Source organism: Elephas maximus, chromosome 1 (assembly GCF_024166365.1).
Source record: "Elephas maximus indicus isolate mEleMax1 chromosome 1, mEleMax1 primary haplotype, whole genome shotgun sequence".
Classification (NCBI taxonomy): Eukaryota; Metazoa; Chordata; class Mammalia; order Proboscidea; family Elephantidae; genus Elephas; species Elephas maximus.
The window spans coordinates 217,609,822-217,632,170 of NC_064819.1; the positions used below are offsets into that span (position 1 = coordinate 217,609,822).

At 37.3% G+C, this 22,349-nt stretch overlaps 1 protein-coding gene across 4 annotated transcripts in view; it reads left to right on the top strand.

Annotated features, from left to right (window-relative positions):
- ADGB (androglobin) overlaps positions 1–22,349 on the top strand; it is a 229,145-nt gene that overhangs the window by 79,765 nt on the left and 127,031 nt on the right. For all 4 annotated transcript variants that reach the window (XM_049903119.1, XM_049903128.1, XM_049903146.1 and 1 more), the window contains 2 exons: positions 6,418–6,592; positions 9,822–9,912. In XM_049903119.1, coding sequence (XP_049759076.1) covers positions 6,418–6,592; positions 9,822–9,912 — 266 coding nt within the window. The remainder of the gene's footprint in view (positions 1–6,417; positions 6,593–9,821; positions 9,913–22,349) is intronic.

Sequence of the window (22,349 nt, forward strand, 5' to 3'; positions counted from 1 at the left end):
TTAACCTAAGGGACCTGACACATATACAAAATCATCTTAGATGGTGGCAATAGTTTAGAACAAAGCAAGAACGCAGTCACATTTATTTTTATAGATTCCTTCCATTATAAGAAAAAGAAAAAGACAAAAGGTGTAGAAATTATATATTTCAGTGAGAGTCATGTAAATCATTCCTAGATAATAATAGATCTCCGTCCTATAAGCAAGCCATACATACTTTCTTAAAACCAAACCCATTGCCGTCGTTTTGATTCTGACCCATAGTGACTCTATAGGACATAACTGAACTGTCCCATAGGGTTTCCAAGGAGCAGCTGGTGGATTTGAACTGCTGACCTTTTGGTTAGCAGCCAAGCTCTTAACCACTATGCCACCAAGGCTCCTTTCTTAAGATGATTTAAATGAATTTGCAGCCAGGCCTGGTGAGCCATTGCTATGACCTTCCTTATGTCTTAAAATAATGCAAGCAAAAATGCTAATTGCTTTTTTCCTTAAAAACTTAACAAATTACGTAAAATTTATAAAGTATTGTCAAAGGGAATAAATTTAAAATATTCATAATATAAATACCTAGATATAGGCACTGTTAACATTTTGACATCTGTCCTTTGGTTTCTCTTCTATGCATATATTCTGTGTTTGTATGTGCGTCCTATATTTTAGAGTGGAATTATATTTCATGTCCTATTTGGAAACCAGCTTTTTCACTTTATAGTGCATCATTGACATGTTTCCATGATGCTATTTGGTAATATTTAGTGGGTTACATACCTATTGCCATTGGGTCAATTCTGACTGATAGTGACCCTATAGGTTGGAGTAGAACTGCCCCATAGAGTTTCCAAGGGGCGCCTGGTGGATTTGAACTGCTAACCTCTTTGGTTAGCAGCCGTAGCTCTTAACCACTGCACCACCAGGGTTTTCAGTGGGTACATAAAAAAAAAAATAGTATGTATGAATTTCCCAAGATTTTTTAAGCTGTCTTGTGTTCTTGAACAGGAAGATCATTTTTCTCCTTCCCTTATAAAGGGTAAAGCCTACCAGATTACAGTCTACTTAGACGAACACCCTATCACATTTGGGTTTATTAAATCCTATCCCTGTTTTGGAACTCGTAGACGTCTAGCACATTATTATTATTAAGATTCCGTATGTTCTGAAGTTGCTATGTTAAAGCATGAAAGGACAAGATGATGTGGTGCTATGATTCAATACACATGTCCATTTTGCTCGTTAGAAACAGGTAATTTTAAAATATTGAGTGGACATTAGGTTGAAATGTAAATATCCCAGTGTTGTCCTTTCTTTGGTACCTTGCATTTCTCTTCTCCATGATTTACCTGAGGGCCTGTTTCAGGTACTCTTCTAAATCCTTCCTTCCCCTAACTCTAATCCAAGGAACTCTGAGGTCTTTTAACAAAGTTTCTTAACATTTTATTACTATTATTAAAGCATTACTTTGCATGATTCAGAAGCATTGTGCAGTATGTTGAAAATAAAATGCAGTATGAGAAATTGTCTTAAATATTTTAAATCAAAGTAGTACTTTTGTGAATTATTCAAACTCTACAGTAGGTGCTAATAACATACTTTGTTATTTGGGGCTGTACTTTACATTTTCAAAAATGCTTTAAGTCATTTTATTTTCTAATGAAACTCAGATCAAAAAAGAAACTAAAGTACACTGAAACTTTGGTTGTAATCATGAGAAAGAATTGAGATATGTAGACCAAATTTTATGAATAGTAATTGCCTAGAACTTATTCAGCTTATAAATACTACTTTCAGTATGACTCCAATTTTTTATTTTTAAATGTAATTTTTATAGTTAGACACTTTTTTTTTTTTTAATGCCATACTGAGGCATTATCTTAAAGAATAACATCCAGAAATTCTCTCTCAAGTTTCCATTGAGTGGATTCCTTTCAAAGTTGGAACTTTCAAGACTCGCTGGAGCTTCTAGAATTTGACAGGGTTAAAGTTGTAGGAAAAAAGGCTTAAGACTTTAGATCATCTATTTTTTTTTTTTTTTTAAGCCACTATAAGGCAGAATGCCAGAAGTTTCTGAATGTTTTTCTTTAAGTTGCTAAAATCCACAGTATCCTGAAAAGAGAAAATAACAGTTTCCTCTTGTTTTTCATTATCTAGTGTAAAGGCTAGTTTTATGTTTTAGCACTGAATCACATTTCTTTTTATTTTTAATATTTATAAGATTCTTTCAGATGGTGCTGCTGGACTCAATAGTGCAATGACTGATTAACTCCTCACAATATTCCCCGGGCCTCAGGAAGAACTATCCTATCTCATTGGTTGTTGTTGTTGTTTTGTGCCTCAGAAAAGAACAAATTGAGCTGCACAGATACAGAGCCACAAGAGTAAGCCAGGTTCTAGTTGGGGCAATCATTTGAAATAGTCTGATAGGTGGGTTCTGGTTCTAATTTAAATGACTGCTTTACAGATATATAGTTTGAATCATTGCAATTCGTGTAGAAACCAGTGGTACAAAATCATTGGGATGAAAAATACTTTCCAGCAAAACTGATTTTAATGTAGATAATATTTCATTTTAAATGTCATCGTAAGCTGTCAAAGTCAGCATTTGGCTATAGAATATGTTACTTTATCTCCAACATACTTTTTGAATTTCTTCTGTCATATTTCAGCTATCATTCGGTAACTGAAGTCCTGTTTAAATATTATTCTGAATTATTCCAAAGCAGAGTGGCCTCAGGATATCTGAACACTCAAATATGGGAAACATCTACCTGGGCGGCACCTTGATTTGGCAGGATACAAGACAGCCATTATCCCCTGTACTTCTATGAATGCCACCATTGTCCTAGCTATTCATGGGGATTTCCTGTGGAGGAACCCACTCTTGGAAAGATGAGGGCATATAAACAGCAGGCAGAGCAACCACTAATCATCCCATTGATCTGGAAATTTTTTAAACGCTAGGTAGCAATTGCTTGTTCTTGTTGTCACCCAACCCATAACCCAGTGCTGAGTGCCCTCAAATCAGTTCCAACTCACAGCAACCCTATGTACGACAGAACGAATCACTGCCTGGTCCTGCACCATCATCAAAATTGTTATGCTTGAGCCTATTGTTGCAGCCACTGTGTCAATCCCTCTCATAAGAGATTTTCTCTTTTTGCTGACCCTCCACTTCAAAAGCATGATGTCCTTCTCCCGATAACATGATCCTTCCTGATAACATGTCCAAAGTTTGTGAGATGAAATCTTGTCATCCTTGCTTCTAAGGAGCATTCTGGCTGTGCTTCTTTCAGGACAGATTTGTTTGTTCTTCTGGAAGTCCATGGTATATTCAATATTCTTCACCAGCACCATAATTTGAGGGCATCAGTTCTTTGGTCTTCCTTATTCATCGTCCAGCTTTCACGTGCATATAAGACCATTGAACACACCATGGCTTGGGGCAGGTGCACCTAAGTCCTTAAAGTGACATCTTTGCTTTTTAATGCTTTAAAGAGGTCTTTTGCAGCAGATTTGCCCAATGCAATGTGTCCTTTGATTTCTTGACTGATGTTCCATGGGCATCGTTCGTGGATCCAAGTAAAATGAAATCCTTGACAACGTCAATATTCTCTCCATTTATCATGTTGTTGCTTATCGGTCCACTTGCAAGGATTTTTGTTTTCTTTAGGTTGAGGTGTAATCCATAGTGAAGTCTGTGGTCTTTGATCTTCATCAGTAAGTGCTTCAAGTCATCTTCTCTTTCAGCAAGCAAGAATTTATCATCTGTATAACGCAAGTTGTTAATAAGTCTTCCTCCAGTACTGATGTCTTGCTCTTCTTCATATAACCCAGCTTCTTGAATTATTTGCTCAGCATACAGATTGAATAAGTATGGTGAAAGAATACAACCCTGACTTTAAACCATGCAGTATGCGCTTGTTCTGTTCTAACAACTGCTTCTTGGTCTATGTACTTGGTCTGTGTTCATGAGCAGAGTTAACTTAAACAAACAAACAAACATTGCCGTTGAGTAGATTCCAATCCATAGTGACCCTATAGGATGGAATAGAACTGCCCCATAGGGTTTCCAAGAAGCGGCTGGTGGATTCAAACTGCTGACCTTTCACTTAGCAGCTGTAGCTCGCCGTAGATCTTAACCACTGTGCCACCAGGGCTCCGAGAACAATTAAGTGTTTTGGAATTCCCATTCTTTACAATGTTATCCATCATTTGTTAGGAGCCACACAATTGAATGCCTTTGCATAGTTAGTAAAACACAAGTAAGCATCTTTCTGGTATTCCTTGATTTCAGCAAAGATCAGGGTGACATCAGCAATAATACCCGTCATTCCACATCCTCTTCTGAATCCAGCTTGAATGTCTGGCAGTTCCCTGTCATACTGCTACGACCACTTTTGAATGATCTTCAGCAAAACTTTACTGGTGTGTGATATTAATGATAAATAATGCTGTTTGCTAATTTCCACATTCTGTTGGATCACCATTGGAATGAGTACAAACATGGGTCTCTTCCAGGCAGTCGATGAAGTAGCTGTCTTCCAGATTTCTTGGCATAGATGAGTTAGCTCTTCGAGCACTGCATCCATTTGTTGAAACATCTCAACTGGTATTCTGTCATTTTCTGGAGCCTTGTTTTTTGCCAGTGCCTTCAGTGCAGCTTAGACTTCTTCCTTCACTAACACTGGTTCCTGATCATATGCGTTCTCCTGAAATGGTTGACTATCACCCAGTTCTTTTTGGTACAGTGACTCTGTATATCCCTTCCATCTATTTTTAATGCTTCCTGTGTTGTTTACTATTTTCCCCATAGAATCCTTCAATATTGCAACTTGAAGCTTGAATTTTTTCTTCAGTCCTTTCAAGCTTAAGATATGCTGAGAGTATCCCTCCCTTTTGGTTGTCTATCTCCAGGTCTTTGCACATTTCATTATAATACTTTACTTTGTGTTCTCGAGCTGCCCTTCCAAATCCGTTCCGCTATTTTACTTCATCATTTCTTCTATTTGCTTTAGCTACTCTACATTCAAGGGCAAGTTTCAGCGTCTCTTCTGACATCCATTTTTGTCTTTTCTGTCTTTTTAACGACCTCTTGCTTTCTTCATATATGATATCCTTGATGTCATTCCACAACTTCTCTGGTCTTTGCTTAGTAGTGTTCAAAGCATCAAATCTATTCTTGAGATGGTTTCTAAATTCAGGTGGGATATACTCAAGGTCATACATTGGCTTTTGTGGACTTGTTCTTATTTTCTTCAACTTCAACTTGAACTTCCATATGAGCAGTTGATGGATGGTCTGTTCTGCAGTCAGCCCCTGAGCTTGTTCTGACTGATGATACTGTGCTTTTCCATTGTCTCTTTCCACAAATGTAGTCCATTTGATTCCTGTGTTTTCCATCTGGCAAGGTCCATGTATATATTCGCCATTTAATTTGTTGAAAAAAGGTATTTGCAATGAAGAAGTCGTCGGTCTTGCAAAATTTTATCATGTAATCTCCAGAGTCGTTTCTATCATCAAGGCCATATTTTCCAACTACCTGTCCTTCTTCTTTGCTTCCAAGTTTTGTGTTCCAATTGCCAGTAATTATCAATGCATCTTGATTGCATGTTTGATCAATTTCAGACTGCAGCAGTTGGTAAAATCTTCAATTTCTTCATCTTTGGACTTAGAAGTTGGTGCTTAAATTTGAATAATAGTCTATTAACTGGCCTTCCTTGTAGGCGTGTGGATATTATCCTATTACCGACAGGGTTGTACTTCAGGATAGGTCTTGAAATGTTCTTTTTGACAATCAACACGATGTCATTCCTCTTCAAGTTGTCATTCCTGGCACAGTAGACCATATTATTGTCCAATTCAAAATGGCCAATACCATTCTATTTCAGCTCGCTAATGCCTAGAATATTGATGTTTATGGATTCCATTTCGTTTTTGATGACTTCCAATTTTCCTAGATTCATACTTCATGCAGTCCATGTTCTGATAATTTGAAAAACAAACAAAAAACAAAGCAAAATGAATAAAAAATAACCCACAACTTTACATATTAAGCACTTTTTCAAAGCTTTAGCCTATAAAAATAATGATTGCCTATTTTTCAGACCAAAACTGATGTGCTAAAATGTGCAATCTCATAGAATCTTAAACTCTGAGAACTGAAAAGTGTTATGTAGTTCCACCCTATGATTTAACAAATAAGGGAATGGGGCTCAGAACAATTAAAAGATGTAAAGAAATACAAATGGTAGTAGTGTTTATGTTAAAGGAAGTTGAAATATGGGTAGTTTTTTTTTTTTTTTTTTTCTTATTGTGACTCTATCTCTGTACTGGTGATAGTATTTTATAATGACAAAAGTATTATTTTAAATTCATAAGACAATTATAAGCACCCTTTTCAATCTGCCTTCTAACTTTTAGGCAGATTCTGCTGAGAAGCTTAGAGAGTATGGACTGTCCCATATCTGTAGCCATCCTGTGCTGGTAACTAGAACTAGGTCTTGTCCTCTTGTACCACCACCAAAACCGCCTCCCGTACCTCCCTGGAGGCTCATTCGTCAAAAAAAGGAAACTGTTGTGACAGATGAAGCCCAAGGTATGGTTCATGTTGTCTTAATAAACGCTTTCTAATTAACCATTTCTCTATGTAAAAGTCTAATTGTTTCATTTGGGATGAAAAATGTCTATCAAGGTAAACCACCCAATACTATACCTAAACTTATATTTGATTTTATGTCCAAATTTTATGTTGTTAAAAGATCACAACATCTCAGAAGCCTAGCAGGTTTTGTTCACGTCTAAACGGACCAGATTTATATCAAGGTCATTCTTTTGATAAAGATTACCTGTTGCCATCAAGTGGATTCCAACTCATAGTGACCCTATAGGACAGAGTTGAACTGCTCCATGGGGTTTCCAAGGAGCACCTGGTAGATTCTAACTGCCAGCCAAACTCTTAACCACTACGCCACCAGGGCTCCTCGTGAAGATTACAACCTTGAAAACCCTATGGGGCAGTTCTATTCTGTGCTATAGGGTCCCTGTGAGTTGGGATCCACTTGCTGGCAACAGGTTTATTACAGGAGTAGAACATCTGCCTAAAACCGGCTCCTGTGTTAAATATTGTCATTTAGCCATTTAATGGGTGGCATTTGACCTCAGAAATGATCAGGTTCACATTGGTGAAGGATGGGATGCAGAGGGGGAGATTTTTCCACCGTGTCCTTTTGCTCACAATTCATTACTAAATTGTTCCCCAGTCATGTCTAAATCCCCATTCTTTAAGTCTTCATCCTTACTCCTTTTTTTCTTAAGTATCAAGTTTGAAGGGAAGAAGGACCAAAGTGGAAGGAAATGATCATAAATGAAGAATCAGAGTGAAATGAAGGGAGGGGATTTATGAAAAGAAAAGATAATTAAAAGATTAAGGCATAGCAGAATAAGTCATAATTTGGGTACGTGTTCAATATTTATAGGTATGGAACGTGTGTATGTGTGGTTTTTGTATGTGTACCTGATTTGGAGACCTTGGGTTTCACAGTTAAGCACTCAAAAAGTAGGTGGTTCCAATCTACTAGAGGCACCTCATAAGAAAGACCTGGTGCTCTACTTCTAAAAGATCTAAAGAACACTGCTTTACTCTGAAACATACGGGGTTGCATTGAGTCAGAAGCCACTCAGTGGGTGGCAACTGGTAATATCTGATCCTCATTTTAAGATCTTTAAATTGTTATCTTTGTTACAAAACAGTTTTATTATTACTTTTTTGTGCTTATTGTCTTGCTTTTACATTTTTTTCCCTCTGTCTTTTCTAATGCCTCTTTATTTTCTAATCCTGTTATTTCAGTAACACTACGTCATGTTCTAGAGGTTATTGCACAATGGGCTACATTCACATGTCTGTCACCTAAATGAACCATGGTCATACATAGTACTAGCTCACTGGAGGCATTGCTGCTAAGCTTATAAATATAAGTGGTTGATCCCATGAACCGTGGCTTGAACCCCTATTGGTGGTGAGGATGCCTTTGAAGTTGCTGTGGCTCCAGCTACCATTGCAAATGTTAATGCTTCATTGCAGGTGATGATCTCAATGACAATATCTCCACTACAGTGAAAAGCTCAGTGGTAGTCAGGATCCTAAAACTGCAATAGCCACACAGATGGGAATATTTACCTGTCCCTGGCCTCCTACTTCCTACCATAATTTATACATTTTTAAAATATAAATAACAACTGTTAACCATGTAATTTTCCTCACATTTGCTTTCTGCCTACATTGATACAGCCCGTACAGCTGGTAGCAAAGATTTCTCTTGCACGATATGTTTTATCTTTGCCAGAAAAGAACAAAGATTAAAGAAAATTGTCTGGTCTGGATGGAGAGGAGATGATCAATACTTAGCTTTTTGTTTTTGTTTTTAGGCTCAATCTGCCTCTTTTCCTCCCCCTTAATTATTTCAGTCATTTTCCTACATTCCTTGAATTTCTGCAATGGGATGCTGGTGCCAACAATGTGCACCTACTACTTTGGGCTACAGCAATTTCCTCTAGTCTCCCTCCTTCTCTTCCTTTCTCCCTCCCTCCCTTTCCTCTCTCCCTCTCCCTTCTTTCCTCACTGTCCCTCCCTTCCTTCTTTAGTTCCTTCTTCTCTCCCTCCCTCCCTCCTCCCTTCCTTCCTTCATCCCCACCTTCTTTCCTTTCTTCTTGTTCTTTTTTTGTTTTTTTTTAAACCAAAGGTCAGCATCCACATGATGACACTTGAAAGGAAGAAAAGAAATCCTTTACTTTCAAATGCTATATTTCAGCAAAATGCTTGGAGCCACAGTTAAAACAGCTGTTTATTCAAAGCAGTAAGGAACAGCAGAATGAAAGGAAAAATATTGAACATGGAGATTTCTCCTGATTTTTCTACTGATTGTTGTGTGATTATGTGTAAGCAACCTGTCTGTTGTAAACTGGGGAAGTCAATCTAATGATTGGTGGGATTCCATAGTGGGATCCCACTTAGATCCTTCCCACATAATTGCCTGTCTTCTCTCTGTAGACTTTAACATTGAAAGTGAAAAGTAACAGAAAATGGGGAGGGGGATCATTTAAGAGGATAGCATAGAACAAGCACAGAAAAATCTTGGTATTGTGTCATAGTCTCATTTTTTTTTGCTCTGATGGCCATCCTTTCCACGGTTGCAGGAGCTTCTGTTAAAACAGTTATCCCTGGTGTTTGCTTTCGGTGCTCACCATGTTAGTGCCTTTGCCTTGCCTCTTATCCATGGAAGAGTCCTGACTTCTAGATCAGCTTCAGACTTCTTTAAGAGTATCCCCAACTCCTTTCTTGAGCTGTTGCTCTCTTTTCCACACATGACCTTACCTCTGTTGCATTTCCTGTTTCTCCACTTTTATCTCTGTTATTAGTTCATACTTCCTCTTACCTTGAGCAGTTGTATTATAGAGGTTAACTAAGAGAATACAGATTTTTAGAAGATATTTTTTATACAAAGCCATTCCCGTACTTGAAGTAGCAGCAAATGACAAGTAACAACTCTAGAGGACATTACTAACCGTCTTCCTTGAGACTTGTTTCACCTTGTATTCTGGAAAGCAAGGAAAGAGTAGACAAAAGAAATCAAATATCCCATGATCTATAAAGCTCCTTCAATAAGCCTTATGTATCCTAGTCCATTCCTATTTAACTCTATTGTAATTTGCTTGGTAAATACTTAATTTAATCAATACTGCATTAAACATAAATTCTGCATGTCATTCTAGAAGATTTAAAAAAAAAAAAAAGATGTACATCACACTTCTTAATTCCTTCTTTTTAGAACCAATAGTGAAGAAACCCGAACAGTTTCTTGAGATTTCAAGTCCCTTTTTGAATTATAGAATGAATCCTTTTACAATTCCAACAGAAACGTAAGTATAGAACATTCTTTCCCACAAATGCATCTGGTGAACAGATCAACTGTCTTATGATTTTTTTGTGGTTAAAAATAACACTTAAGTGAGAGCATTTCAGAAGAATATTAATTTAAGAAAAAGGCCAAATGTATGTATAAAACATATTAAAAAATATTTTCCTTGATTATGTATAGCTTATGGTTTCATTAATTTAACAGACATTTTTTTGCTCGTCTTTTACGTGTAAGGCACCATGTTTCGCATGAAGCTAGAAAGATAACCCGCTTGCCTTGCTTTTCTGTATATCAATTTCTGGAGGAAGCTAGATGTATAGGTAAATAATTACATATGTGGTAATTACCATTCAAAGATATATCTCAAATTCTGTGGTTGTACATCAGAGAACCTAATCTGCAGAAATAATTGTTGCCATTAAGTGGCATCAAGCCATTTTTGACTCACTGACCCCATGACAGAGTAGAACTGCCCCATAGGGTTTCCTAAGCTATAGTCTTTATTGAAGCAGATCCCCAGGTCTTTCTCCCACAGAGCCACTGAGTGAGTTGGAACCACCAACCTTTGAGTTAGCAGCTGAATTCCTGACCGCTGCACCATCAGGGCTCCTTGCAGAAATAATTAGAACCCTGAATATTTGAGTCCTGGTTTCAGGGATTGTGCAGGAAGTGGAAGAATTTGCTGTCAGCATGTGGTACAGAGTGTGGTATTCTCGTTCAGGATGCCAAGGTTCATCATCTTCCTGGTGGCCATAAGCCTACCCATTGCTTGAGGTCCTGCCTCCATCACCTAAAGAAAGTCTTCATATTATTAAAGGGTCACACCGCAGACAGCATATTGGAGACTGTCTCCTGAGGGCAATGCTGGAATCAGCTGCTATGAAAGTGATTGAATAGACTTAGCTCACCTGCCCTTTCATTCATTTCTTGCCCAGGGCTTCAGGCTGGTTTGTTCCAGTTTGGACCCCTGCTGAGAATTTGCATTTCTACTCCAGATATACTGAATCAGAATCTATATTTTAACAAGGTTCCTGGGTGATTCTTATGTATAACTGCCTGGGAACAAACAGGTGGAAGCTCTGTTCTTGCTACACTGCCCATAGCCCATGCCTTCCCCTAACCTCTGTGGCCTTTGATTTAGGATTCATTGGAGAGGCTTCTGGGTAATCTCACCTATTTGGTTGCCCTCTTTGCTGATCTAAGGGGTTTGTGAGTTTTTCTGTTCTGCTGAGTTTTACCATCAATCTGTTCTCATCTGTCTTCCAGGAATAAATCACTGTTCTGATCTGCTAGGGAGACTCCTATTTTACCAGTTCTGTATGATTTTGCTTTTATTTTTATTATTTCTTCTGCAGCCTCAATGGGATTGTGTGAGGGTGAAGAGGAACACATTTGTTCTCAGCCTATTATCTTCAACTGAAGGCACATCTCTAGTTGTGATGTCCTGCTTCTGCTGCCCTGTCATTTACACTTCATCTCCCATGGCTGTTCTCTTTGTTCCTTATCCAATTAGACCCAGAACTCAGTCATTTTACCTTGATTTCCCTCCATTGCCCATTCCTCAAAAACAAACAAATAAACCCAAACAACAAGTATGTACAGGAAATTTTTCTGAAAGTTTGATGGAAAAAAAAAAATGGGTAGGTTGAGAAAGGTGTTATATTTTGGTCATATCTGAGCAATTCAAATAATTAAATGAGAATATTAGATACTCTTAAAATCATTCAGCCACTCTACCATTGGGGATTCCCACCTACCACTATTATTCTTAAACTCCAAGCTTATCACTATGTTGGGCAGTCTCTTCTCTCCCTTCGGGAGGCCCCTCGCCATTCCTCCCTCCTGTTTTGTTCTTATTCAGAGAGCAGGCTACCCCACCACGTTTGGTTTGTTGCTGCCTCCTCACAGACTATGTCCACAAAGCCTCGCTACACGTACCCCTGTATCTAATGGGGTCTGACACGATGTTTCCTAAATGAGTGTAGTTCTTACCCTTAGAGGAACAACCTTTGAGCCTGTTAAAATAATACGTTACAGTTTTTTATTTCTTTCTACATGACAGATCTTTAAATATTTGACAACCATTACATTCCTCACTCCATTCTTTACTTCCTGTTAAGTTTCTGGATATGAAAAAGAATATTATATGTGTTATTTTCCATTCCCACTGACTATTCAAGTTATAAAAGCAAAAGAAATTTCCTTTTTTATTAAAGTCACTATGAATCAGGTTGTCTGTCACTTGGTGCACAGTCTTAATGGATAGTGCACTATACTATAATGAAGTGCAGTGTTATCATCATTGTTATTAATATAATAGCAAATCATTTGGTCAAATGTATGTTATGTTAACCACATGTGATGAAAATATGCATATATTAAACAATGTGTCTTATTTTTAAAAACAGCATACTCAAAGGCTTTCTTGATGCTTGATGAATCACACGCCACATTATTGTTATACTGTTTCCTTATGCCACAAGAGTCTTGGTGCGGGGGGGGGGGGTCTTTGAGGAACAACAATTACCCTAACATTCATTGGCCCCAGACTACTGGGATTTTCTGGGTTTTGTTTGGAGGCAGTTCCCTGGGTTACGAATGAGATCTGTTCCTAAGTGTGTCTTTAAGAATTTGTAGGTAAATCAGAACAGTGCATATGGTCCTTATTTAGCCTTACCTTAGTGCAAGAAGGAGCTCTGGTGGCGTAATGGTTAAGAGCTCGGCTGCTAACTAAAAACAAATGTCGGAAGTTCAAATCCACTAGCCACTTCTTGGAAACCCTATGGGGCAGTTCTACTCTGTTGTAAAAGGTCTCTGTGAGTTGGAATAGACTCCCCAGCAACGGGTCTGGTTTGCTTTTTTAAGTGCAAGAGAACGCTTTTCAATGATTTAAAAGCTGCACGTACAGCAAGTGAGGGTGATTGTGACGAAGAAGTTGTTGCAAGTATGGTTTGGTTCAATTTTTTAAAAGTGAGGGCAAATTTATACTACATTAAAGGGCACTAAAGAGTTGTCTTTCAGTTGGACATTTGTAACCTGGGGACTTACTATATTCGATTGGTTTAGTTGTAGTTTTACTTTCATATTACTAATGACTTCTTTATCAATGCTCAATATTGTCTGTCTCTAATAGTCCTACCTCTTCCAAATTTGCCACTGATTTGCTGGGTTCAATGAAAACATCACCAAAATTTTAGAATAAGTTAACATCATCTTGTACGTACTTACAATAAGGCCCTTACGGTTTAGCACTGTGCCTATACTATAACACTTTGATAGTACCTTTTTGGGGCAATGCTATTCAGCTGTATGGATCCCCTTATAATGGAGGCAGCTTTGCTCTTCCCCGAAGCATGCTGGGGATGAACTCGGGCTAAGGTACAAGGCTGGGAGTGGCATGACCGGGTCAGCGGCCAAGGCTGAGGGACACCTTATTGACAAAAGAAAAATATCTAGGCCTGAATGTGTAGTCCCTGGAAGTGCTGGCCATCCAGGGACTTAGAATAAAAACAAATAAGGCTTAGCCCCAGCTGGAACTGTATATAAGCTTGTGTCCCTTGCTAGGTGGTAGTGGAACACTACTCTTGTCCAGCCACTGCCCTGGACTGTTCTGGAAGTAATTTCCCTAAATAAACCATACATCCTAATCACTGGTTTCAGAGTCTTTCTTTGGTCTCTTGGCTATGCTGCAGACCCTGGGTCTAGATGCCCGTGGGTTAGCCTATAATAGGCACTCAGTAAATATTGAGTTGAAAATATTTTGAGGCATCTAAGTTATTCAGGATTTTTTATTATACTTTGTCCAATATGTAGCTACTTGGCACATGTGGCTATTTAAATTTAATTTTAGGTTAATTAGAATTAAATAAAATTAAAAATTTATTTCCTGAGTTGCACTAGCCACATTTCAAGTTCTCAGCAGTCAAATGTTCTAAGTGAACATTTGCATCATTGCATAAAGGTCTCCTTAGCTATTTGAAAGGAATGAATAAATGACCTTTCTATTATTATAGTGTTTTATTATTATAGCACTATTATTACATTATTTTCACTTATATTTCTTTTTTATATATTAAAATGAGACAAGAGAACCCATTCAATTTACCTCGCCCTGCTGAAAAGGATCTGTTGAATTTAACTGTCCTAATGTGATTGTTAAAGCATTTCAAACTTTTAAGTGAATTTTATTTCATAAATGTAACTTTTTGCTTTGGTGACAAATGTACTAAAGTTTGTGTCAGTGCAGTGATTACAGTAAAATAATTTATCCTAAGTTCTGTGTCACAGTAATACTTATTATAAGATAAATTTTGAATTGGTTAAAATATGGTCTAAATAGAATGGCCTTTTAAAAATAGATATTGAGTACATCTTCCCAGTCCCAGGGATGTCTAAATAAAGGACCAGAAGGATATAGAGGCTTTACTAGCAATGACACTGCTATTTTTGTGAGGGAAAAACTTCTTATAATCAATGAAGATTGTGATTGGAAAAGTAAAGATAAATGAAAACATTATATGTAAAATAAAGACACTGCCTTAGTTATCCAGTGCTGCTATAACAGAAATACCATAAGTACATGGCTTTAACAAACAGAAGTTTATTCTTTCAGTCTAGGAGGCTAGACATCCGAATTCTGGGTGCCAGCTACAGGGAAAGGCTTCTCTGTCAGTTCTGAGGAAAGGTCCTTGTCTTCAATCTTCCCCTGGCCTGGGAGCGTCTCAGTGCAGGGACTCCAGGATGTGTTATTCTCCTGGCTCTTTTTTCTTGGTGTGTTATTCTCCTGGCTCTTTTTTCTTGGTGATATGAGGTCCCTCTGCCTCTCTGCTTGCTTCTGTCTTTTATATCTGGAAAGAGATTACTTATAACACAACCTGATCTTGTAGATTGAGTCCTGCCTCATTAACAGAACTGGCCCTACTTCCACCTCTTTAACATCATAGAGGTAGGATTTACAACACATGGGAAAATCACATCAGATGACAAAATGGTGGATAATCACACAATACTGGGCATCAGGGACTAGCCAAGTTGATACACATTTTTTAGGGTGACACAATTCAATCCATGACAGATACTATTGAAAATTACCCTCCCTTCCCACCCTTAAATTGTTTGTTTTATTGCTTTGTTGTCACAGCTGTTAACATGATATTTCTAACAGTAGTTGATAAGATCAGAATGAAAACTGGGTGAGAGATCAGACTTAGAGATATAGATTTGGTAATTGAATCAAGATAGAAGAGAATCAGAGAGACTTGATTTATTTAATATTTCAAGAAGTATTTTTTTTTCTCATCTCTAGTATTTATGCTGACTGACAAAATACGACTATTCATAGCTTTGGCTACTGTTTTATAACAACAAAGTATTTGGCTTTACTTAAACATTTATATTGATGAATATTTTTGGTTATTATCTGCTAATTAAACCATAAGATCAGATAATTGTTATAGAAACCTGGGAGATGAAATGAGTAACTCTTGGAAATAAATACGAAATACAACACCAATAGCAGCAAAGACAATAAAGAAGGAAGAGGAGGATAAGGAGAAGGAGGAGAAAAAAAGAGAAAGAGGGAGAATAATTATTCAAATCCAAATTCACTGATGTTTGAATATGACAATAAGAGTAGAAAGGAAGTCAATAAAACTGAACCAAACCCACTGCCATTGAGTCAATTCTGACTCGTATCTACCCTATAGGACAGAGTAGAACTGCCCTGTAGAGTTTCCAAGGAGCACCTGGCAGGTTCTAACCACCGACCTCTTGGTTAGCAGCCGTAGCACTTAGCCACTATGCCACCAGGGTTTCCAGAGAAAGTCAATAGGGGTATTAAAAAAAAAAAAAGCAAAAAAACAACTATGTGGGTTGGGTCTAAAATTTGTAATAAGTCTGGAGCACTGACCAAACCAAAACTGAACCAAACCCTTTGCTTTTGAGTCTATTCTGACTCATGGCGACCCTATACGACAGAGTGGAACCACTCCATAGGGTTTCCAAGGCTGTAATATTTATGGAAGCAGACTGCCACATCTTTTTTGCCCAGGAAGTGACCAGGAAGTCTATAAATAGTAATAGTGAGAGGAGATGGTAGGTGATATGAGTAGGGGTGCGAAACTCAATGAAGAAGTTATTTGGGGGTATGAGGATATCACTTAAAAGCATTGAAAGATTGTTAACAGGTTTAGGTTAAAATCATTGCTTTTAGAGAGTCACACACAAGTGTTTGTAGTTTTAAACATACTGTAAACAAAATAAGGAGCCCTAGTGGTACAGTGGTTAAAGTGCTTGGCTACTAACCAAAAGGCCGGCAGTTCAAACCAACCTGCCACTCTGCGGAAGAAAGATGTGGCAGTCTGTTTGTATAAAAATTTATAGCATTGGAAACCCTATGGGGCAGTTCTACTCTGTCCTATAGGGCCACTATGAGTTGGAATCAACTCGATGACAATGAGTATAAACAAAATAGTTTCTTTTTGATTATATCCATAAGATAGTTATAGCCTACAAGTTATTTCACTAATTCTTAACATTAATTCAGCAAACTTTTATTAAATACCTCCTCTATGTTGGGTACTACGCTTGGCACATAGACTTTCACAGATAGTAAAAATTAGTTTCTGTCATCAGTGGACATACAGCCTTTTATTTATTTATTTATTTATTTTAATAACTTTTATTAAGCTTCAAGTGAACGTTTACAAATCCAATCAGTCTGTCACATATAAGTTTACATACATCTCACTCCCTACTCCCACTTGCTCTCCCCCTCTTGAGTCAGCCCTTTCAGTCTCTCCTTTCTTGACACTTTTGCTGGCTTCCCTCTCTCTCTATCCTCACATCCCCCCTCCAGACAAGAGTTGCCAACACAATCTCAAGTGTCCACCTGATATAATTAGCTCACTCTTCATCAGCATCTCTCTCCCACCCGCTGACCAGTCCCTTTCATTTCTGATGAGTTGTCTTCGGGGATGGTTCCTGTCCTGTGTCAACTGAAGGTCTGGGGAGCATGGCCGCTGGGGTTCCTCCAGTCTCAGTCAGACCATTAAGTTTGGTCTTTTTATGAGAATTTGGGGTCTGCATCCCACTGATCTCCTGCTCCCTCAGGGGTCCTCTGCTGTGCTCCCTGTCAGGGCAGTCATCGATTGTGGCCGGGCACCAACTAGTTCTTCTGGTCTCAGGATGATGTAGGTCTCTGGTTCATGTGGCCCTTTCTGTCTCTTGGGCTCTTAGTTGTCATGTGGGCTTGGTGTTCTTCATTTTCCTTTGCTCCAGATGGGTTGAGACCAATTGCTGCATCTTAGATGGCCGCTTGTTAGCATTTAAGACCCCAGACGCCACATTTCAAAGTGGGATGCAGAATGATTTCATAATAGAATTATTCTGCCAATTGACTTAGAAGTCCCCGCAAACCATGTTCCCCAGACCCCCGCACTTGCTCCACTGACCTTTGAAGCGTTCATTTTATCCCGGAAACTTCCTTGCTTTTGGTCCAGTCCAATTGAGCTGACCTTCCATGTATTGAGTGTTGTCTTTCCCTTCACCTAAAGCAGTTCTTATCTACTGATTAATCAATAAAAAACCCTCTCCCACCCTCCCTCCCTCCCCCCCTCGTAACCACAAAAGTATGTGTTCTTCTCAGGTTTACTATTTCTCAAGATCTTATAATAGTGGTCTTATACAATATTTGTCCTTTTGCCTCTGACTCATTTCGCTCAGCATAATGCCTTCCAGGTTCCTCCATGTTATGAAATGTTTCAGAGATTCGTCACTGTTCTTTATCGATGCGTAGTATTCCATTGTGTGAATATACCACAATTTATTTACCCATTCATCCGTTGATGGACACCTTGGTTGCTTCCAACTTTTTGCTATTGTAAACAGAGCTGCAATAAACATGGGTGTGCATGTATCTGTTTGCATGAAGGCTCTTGTATCTCTAGGATATATTCCTAGGAGTGGGATTTCTGGATTGTATGGTAGTTCTATTTCTAACTTTAAGGTAACGCCAGATAGATTTCCAAAGTGGACACACAGCCTTTTGAGGGAGAGAAATATAACTGAAGCTACTAATATTACAATATAAATACTCTAGTAGCCAATTTCTAAATTATTTTATATTCAATTTAGATTAGAAAAAATATCTACTAGCTTATAATATTATTTGAGCAATTTTTTGATTTATTATATATAGGAAACTTGTATTTAAATTTTGAAAGCAGAATAACTTGAAAATATTTAAGAAATAGATCTTCTATATATTTCATGTATAACAATTTACTTGCCTAGAGAAAAAGAACTTTTTTTTTTTTTACTTGGATTGGCAAGTTGAAAAGTGTATATTAAACCTGGCAATCAGGGTTATCACTGATGACCATAAACTGGTTGGGGAAGAAGCCATATATGATGCCAAAAATAATAAGGAAAAGAAGTGGCGATAACAAAAATTAATGAATATTTCAAGAATGAAGGAATGATAAACATAGGCCAAACAGATGAGGATTTGGTTTAGGGGAATTTTTTAATGGACAGAACCAAGTAAAAATCTGAACATGTTTATAAGTTGAAAAGAAAGTAACAGAGAATGAAATGTTAAATTTGAAAACATGTCAATATAAATTATTCAATCTGAAGAAAGAGAGAGAGAAAAAAAAGCATGGAGCTTGTCATAGATTGAATTGTGTCCCCCCAAAATATCTGTCAGTTTAGCTGGGTGATGAGTCCCAGTATTGTGTGATTGTCCACCATTTTATATGATTTCCCTATGTGTTGTATATCCTATCACTATGATGAAATGAGATGGATTAGTGGCAGTCATACTGGTGAGATATACAAGATTAGATAGTGTCTTAAGCCAATCTCTTTGAGATATGAAAGAGAGAAGTGAGCAGAGAGACAAGGGGACATCATACCACCAAGAAAGCAGCACTGGGAGCAAATCGCATCCTTTGGACCTGAGATACCTGTGCTGAGATGCTCCCAGACCAAGGGAAGACTGATGACAAGGACTTTCCTCCAGAGCTGACAGAGAGAGAAAGCCTTACCCTGGAGCCGGTGCCCTGAATTCAGACTTGTAGCCTACTGGACTGTGAGAGAATAAACTTCTCATTGTTAAAGTCATCTGCTTGTGGTATGTCTGTTATAGCAGCACTGAATGACTATGACAGGGCCTCAGAGACTGGTAGGACAACACAAAAGGTCTAACATGCTCGTAGTTGGAGTCTAACAAGGAGACAGAGATTGGGGAAAATATTTGAACCATTAATGACTAAAGACCGTCAATATTTGAAAGACATATGTTTATGTATTTAAGAATCTCAATGAGCCACAAAGAGGATAAACTCAAAGGAAATACTCACACATTATAATCAAACTGCTGAAAACCAAAGATAGATGGAAAAATCTTGAAAGTAGCTAGAGGAAAACAATACATTATTTAGAAGGCAGCAATGATTCAAGTAGTAATGGATTCTCACCAGAAACCATGAAGGCAAAAAGACTGTAGAACAACACAATAAAGTGCTGAAAGAAAAGAACTGTTACACCAAAATGCTAACCCTTGATATTCGGGAATCAGGTAGAAATAAAGACATCCTCATTAGAGGGAGAATATTTCTCCAGCAGACTTGCTCTGAGAGCCTGCAAGAAACTGACACCCTCAGCCCAACAGCCAGAAAGAAGCTGAATTCTGCTGACAACCATGTGAACTTGGAAGCAAATCCTTCCCCAGTATAGCCTGGAGGTGAAACTGTAGCCTTAGCCAACATCTTCATTGTAGCCTTGTAAGATACTCTGAAAGAAAGAACCAGATAAGCCCTGACAGAACTCAAGACACAAAGAAATTGTGAAATAGAAAATGTGTGTTACTTTAAGCCACTTAATTTGTGGTAATTTGTTATCCAGCAATAGATAACTAATACATGAGTATATACATGTATCAATATCAAATTATATTTTGAATATATATAGTTAATTCTACTTCAATTATTAATAAAGTTTTAAAACTATGAAAATAAATGAAAATTAGTTTAAAAAATTTAAATAAAGATTCTAGAACTGAGGAATACCATAAAGGAAATTAAGAAATCAATGGATGTGTTTAATAATAAGTAAGGTACAGCCAAAGAGAGAGATAGTGAACTGGAAGGTAGGTAAGAAGAAAATATATAGACTGAAGCATGAGTATAAAAATTTTTTTTAAAAGGGAAAGAATTACAGTAAAAGATATATGAGACAAGTTAAAAAAGACTAACATACTTGTAGTTGTGTCTCAGAATAGAGCAGAGAGAGATTAGGCAATAAACAAAATAATAATAATAGTAATAATAACAGACAAAAGTATCCCAAATTGATTTAAAAAAAAAAGTCAAGTCAAGGTTCAGGGAATCCTAAAAAACATCAAGCAGATAGCTACAATGAGAACTGCAACTAGAAACATCACAGTAAAACCAAAGACAAACATAACACAATAGTAAATGGAAAGAAACAGTGCTACGCAAAGCAATGTGGTTGAGTCTCACAAAAAATATTGGACTAAAGAAGCCTGGCACAAAAAGTATGTATTATAAAATAGTTACATTCATATGTATTAAGAAAACAAACAACAACAAAAAAACAATATATGGTAGTAGAAATCATCATGGTGGTTACCTCTGGTGAGGAGAATTGGGCAGTGATTGGGAGGCACATTTGGCAGGGCTTTTGGGGTGCTGGTAATATTAAGGAAACCCTGGTGGTACAGTGGTTAAGTGCTACGGCTGGTAATATTAATATCCCTTGATCTGAATAATGGTTATATGACTATGTGTACTTCCTGACTATTCAGCAAGTTGTGCACATGATTTCTGCACACTTTAAATGTATTTTATGCTTTATTATTAAAAATTATTGACTTGCTTGTATCATAGGTCACAAATATAATGGCCATTACATATGGTTTTAACCTTTTCATTATAGTCCATGATAGAAATATAAACTGATGAGAGAAAAAAAGTCAAAATTTAGATCAAAACTTTAGACATTATACTGATGTTATACTTTTAGAGTATCTTTACATGATATCCAGTTAATTTATATTTTTGTTGACTCTGTTTAAGTTGAGAATACTAGAGGCTTCCTCTAAATCTGTACCTGTAAGGTTTCTGTTAGTCCTATGCATAAGCAACTGAACACTGGGAAGTGAGTAGAGAAGATACCCTAGGCAGCATCCCCAGACAAACATTGGTGATTAGCAATATCAAGTCTTGAGGGAAAGTTTTAAAATAGAAAAGACAATTTGCTGCCAATTTGGTTAAAAAAATTGTTACTGTTGTTATCATTAGGTGCCGTGGATCAGTTCTGACTCAGAGAGACCCTACTGTGTACAATAAAACGAAACACTGCCCAGTCCTGTGCCATCCTCACCATCATTGCTATGTTTGACCCCATTGTTGCAGCCACTGTGTCAGTCCATCTTGTTGAGGGTCTTCCTCTTTGTTGGTGACCCTCTACTTTACCAAGTATGATGTCCCTCTCCAGAGACTGGCCCCTCCTCATAACATAGCCAAAGTACATGAGATGAATTTTCACCATCCTTGCTTCTAAGGAGCATTCTGGCTGTACTTGTTCAATTATATTCAATAGTCTTCGCAAACACCGTAATTCAAAGCCATCAGTTCTTCCTTGTCTTCCTTATTCATCGTCCACCTTTCACATGCATATGAGGCACTATTGTTACAAATTCGTAAATCTAGTTTTCCTCAATCTTTTGTTTTAATATATAATAAATCTTATTTTATACACAAATCTATTAAGTTCTGTAAATAACATTTTATATACATTTAGATAACTACATTTATTTAGGAGCCCTGGTGGAACAGTGGTTAAGAGCCCAGGCTGCTAACCAAAAGGTTGGCAGTTTGAATCTACCATCTGCTCTTTGGAAACCCTATGGGGCAGTCCTGCTCTGTCCTATAGGGTCTTTATGAGTCGGAATTGACTCAACAGCACACAACAACATTTATTTAAATATTTTAAGTTTCTTGTACAACTTAGCCATATTTTATTTTCTCCTTAAGTACCTTAAAACCAAAAAAAAAAAAAAATTTTGCCAAATATTTAAAGCACCATAAAATATCAATAATCAAAGTCATACATTTGGAGAACCTTTCATTTTTTTCCCCTATAAATACTATTAGCATTAAAAAAAAAATTATACCTTTTAACTTAACAATCATAAAGCTAAAATTAATTAATTAATTAATTAATTAATTAATTACACTTTAAATTAGAATTAGGAGGTTAATTGGCTGGATTCTGTAACACACTAAATTCTTTTATATACTACAAATACACAAATACCATCTACACACAGAATTCTTCTAAACTTAACATAAGAATGATAACACATAGTTTTCCTAATTAAGTTTATGCTTAAAGTTACCCACTAAGACAATG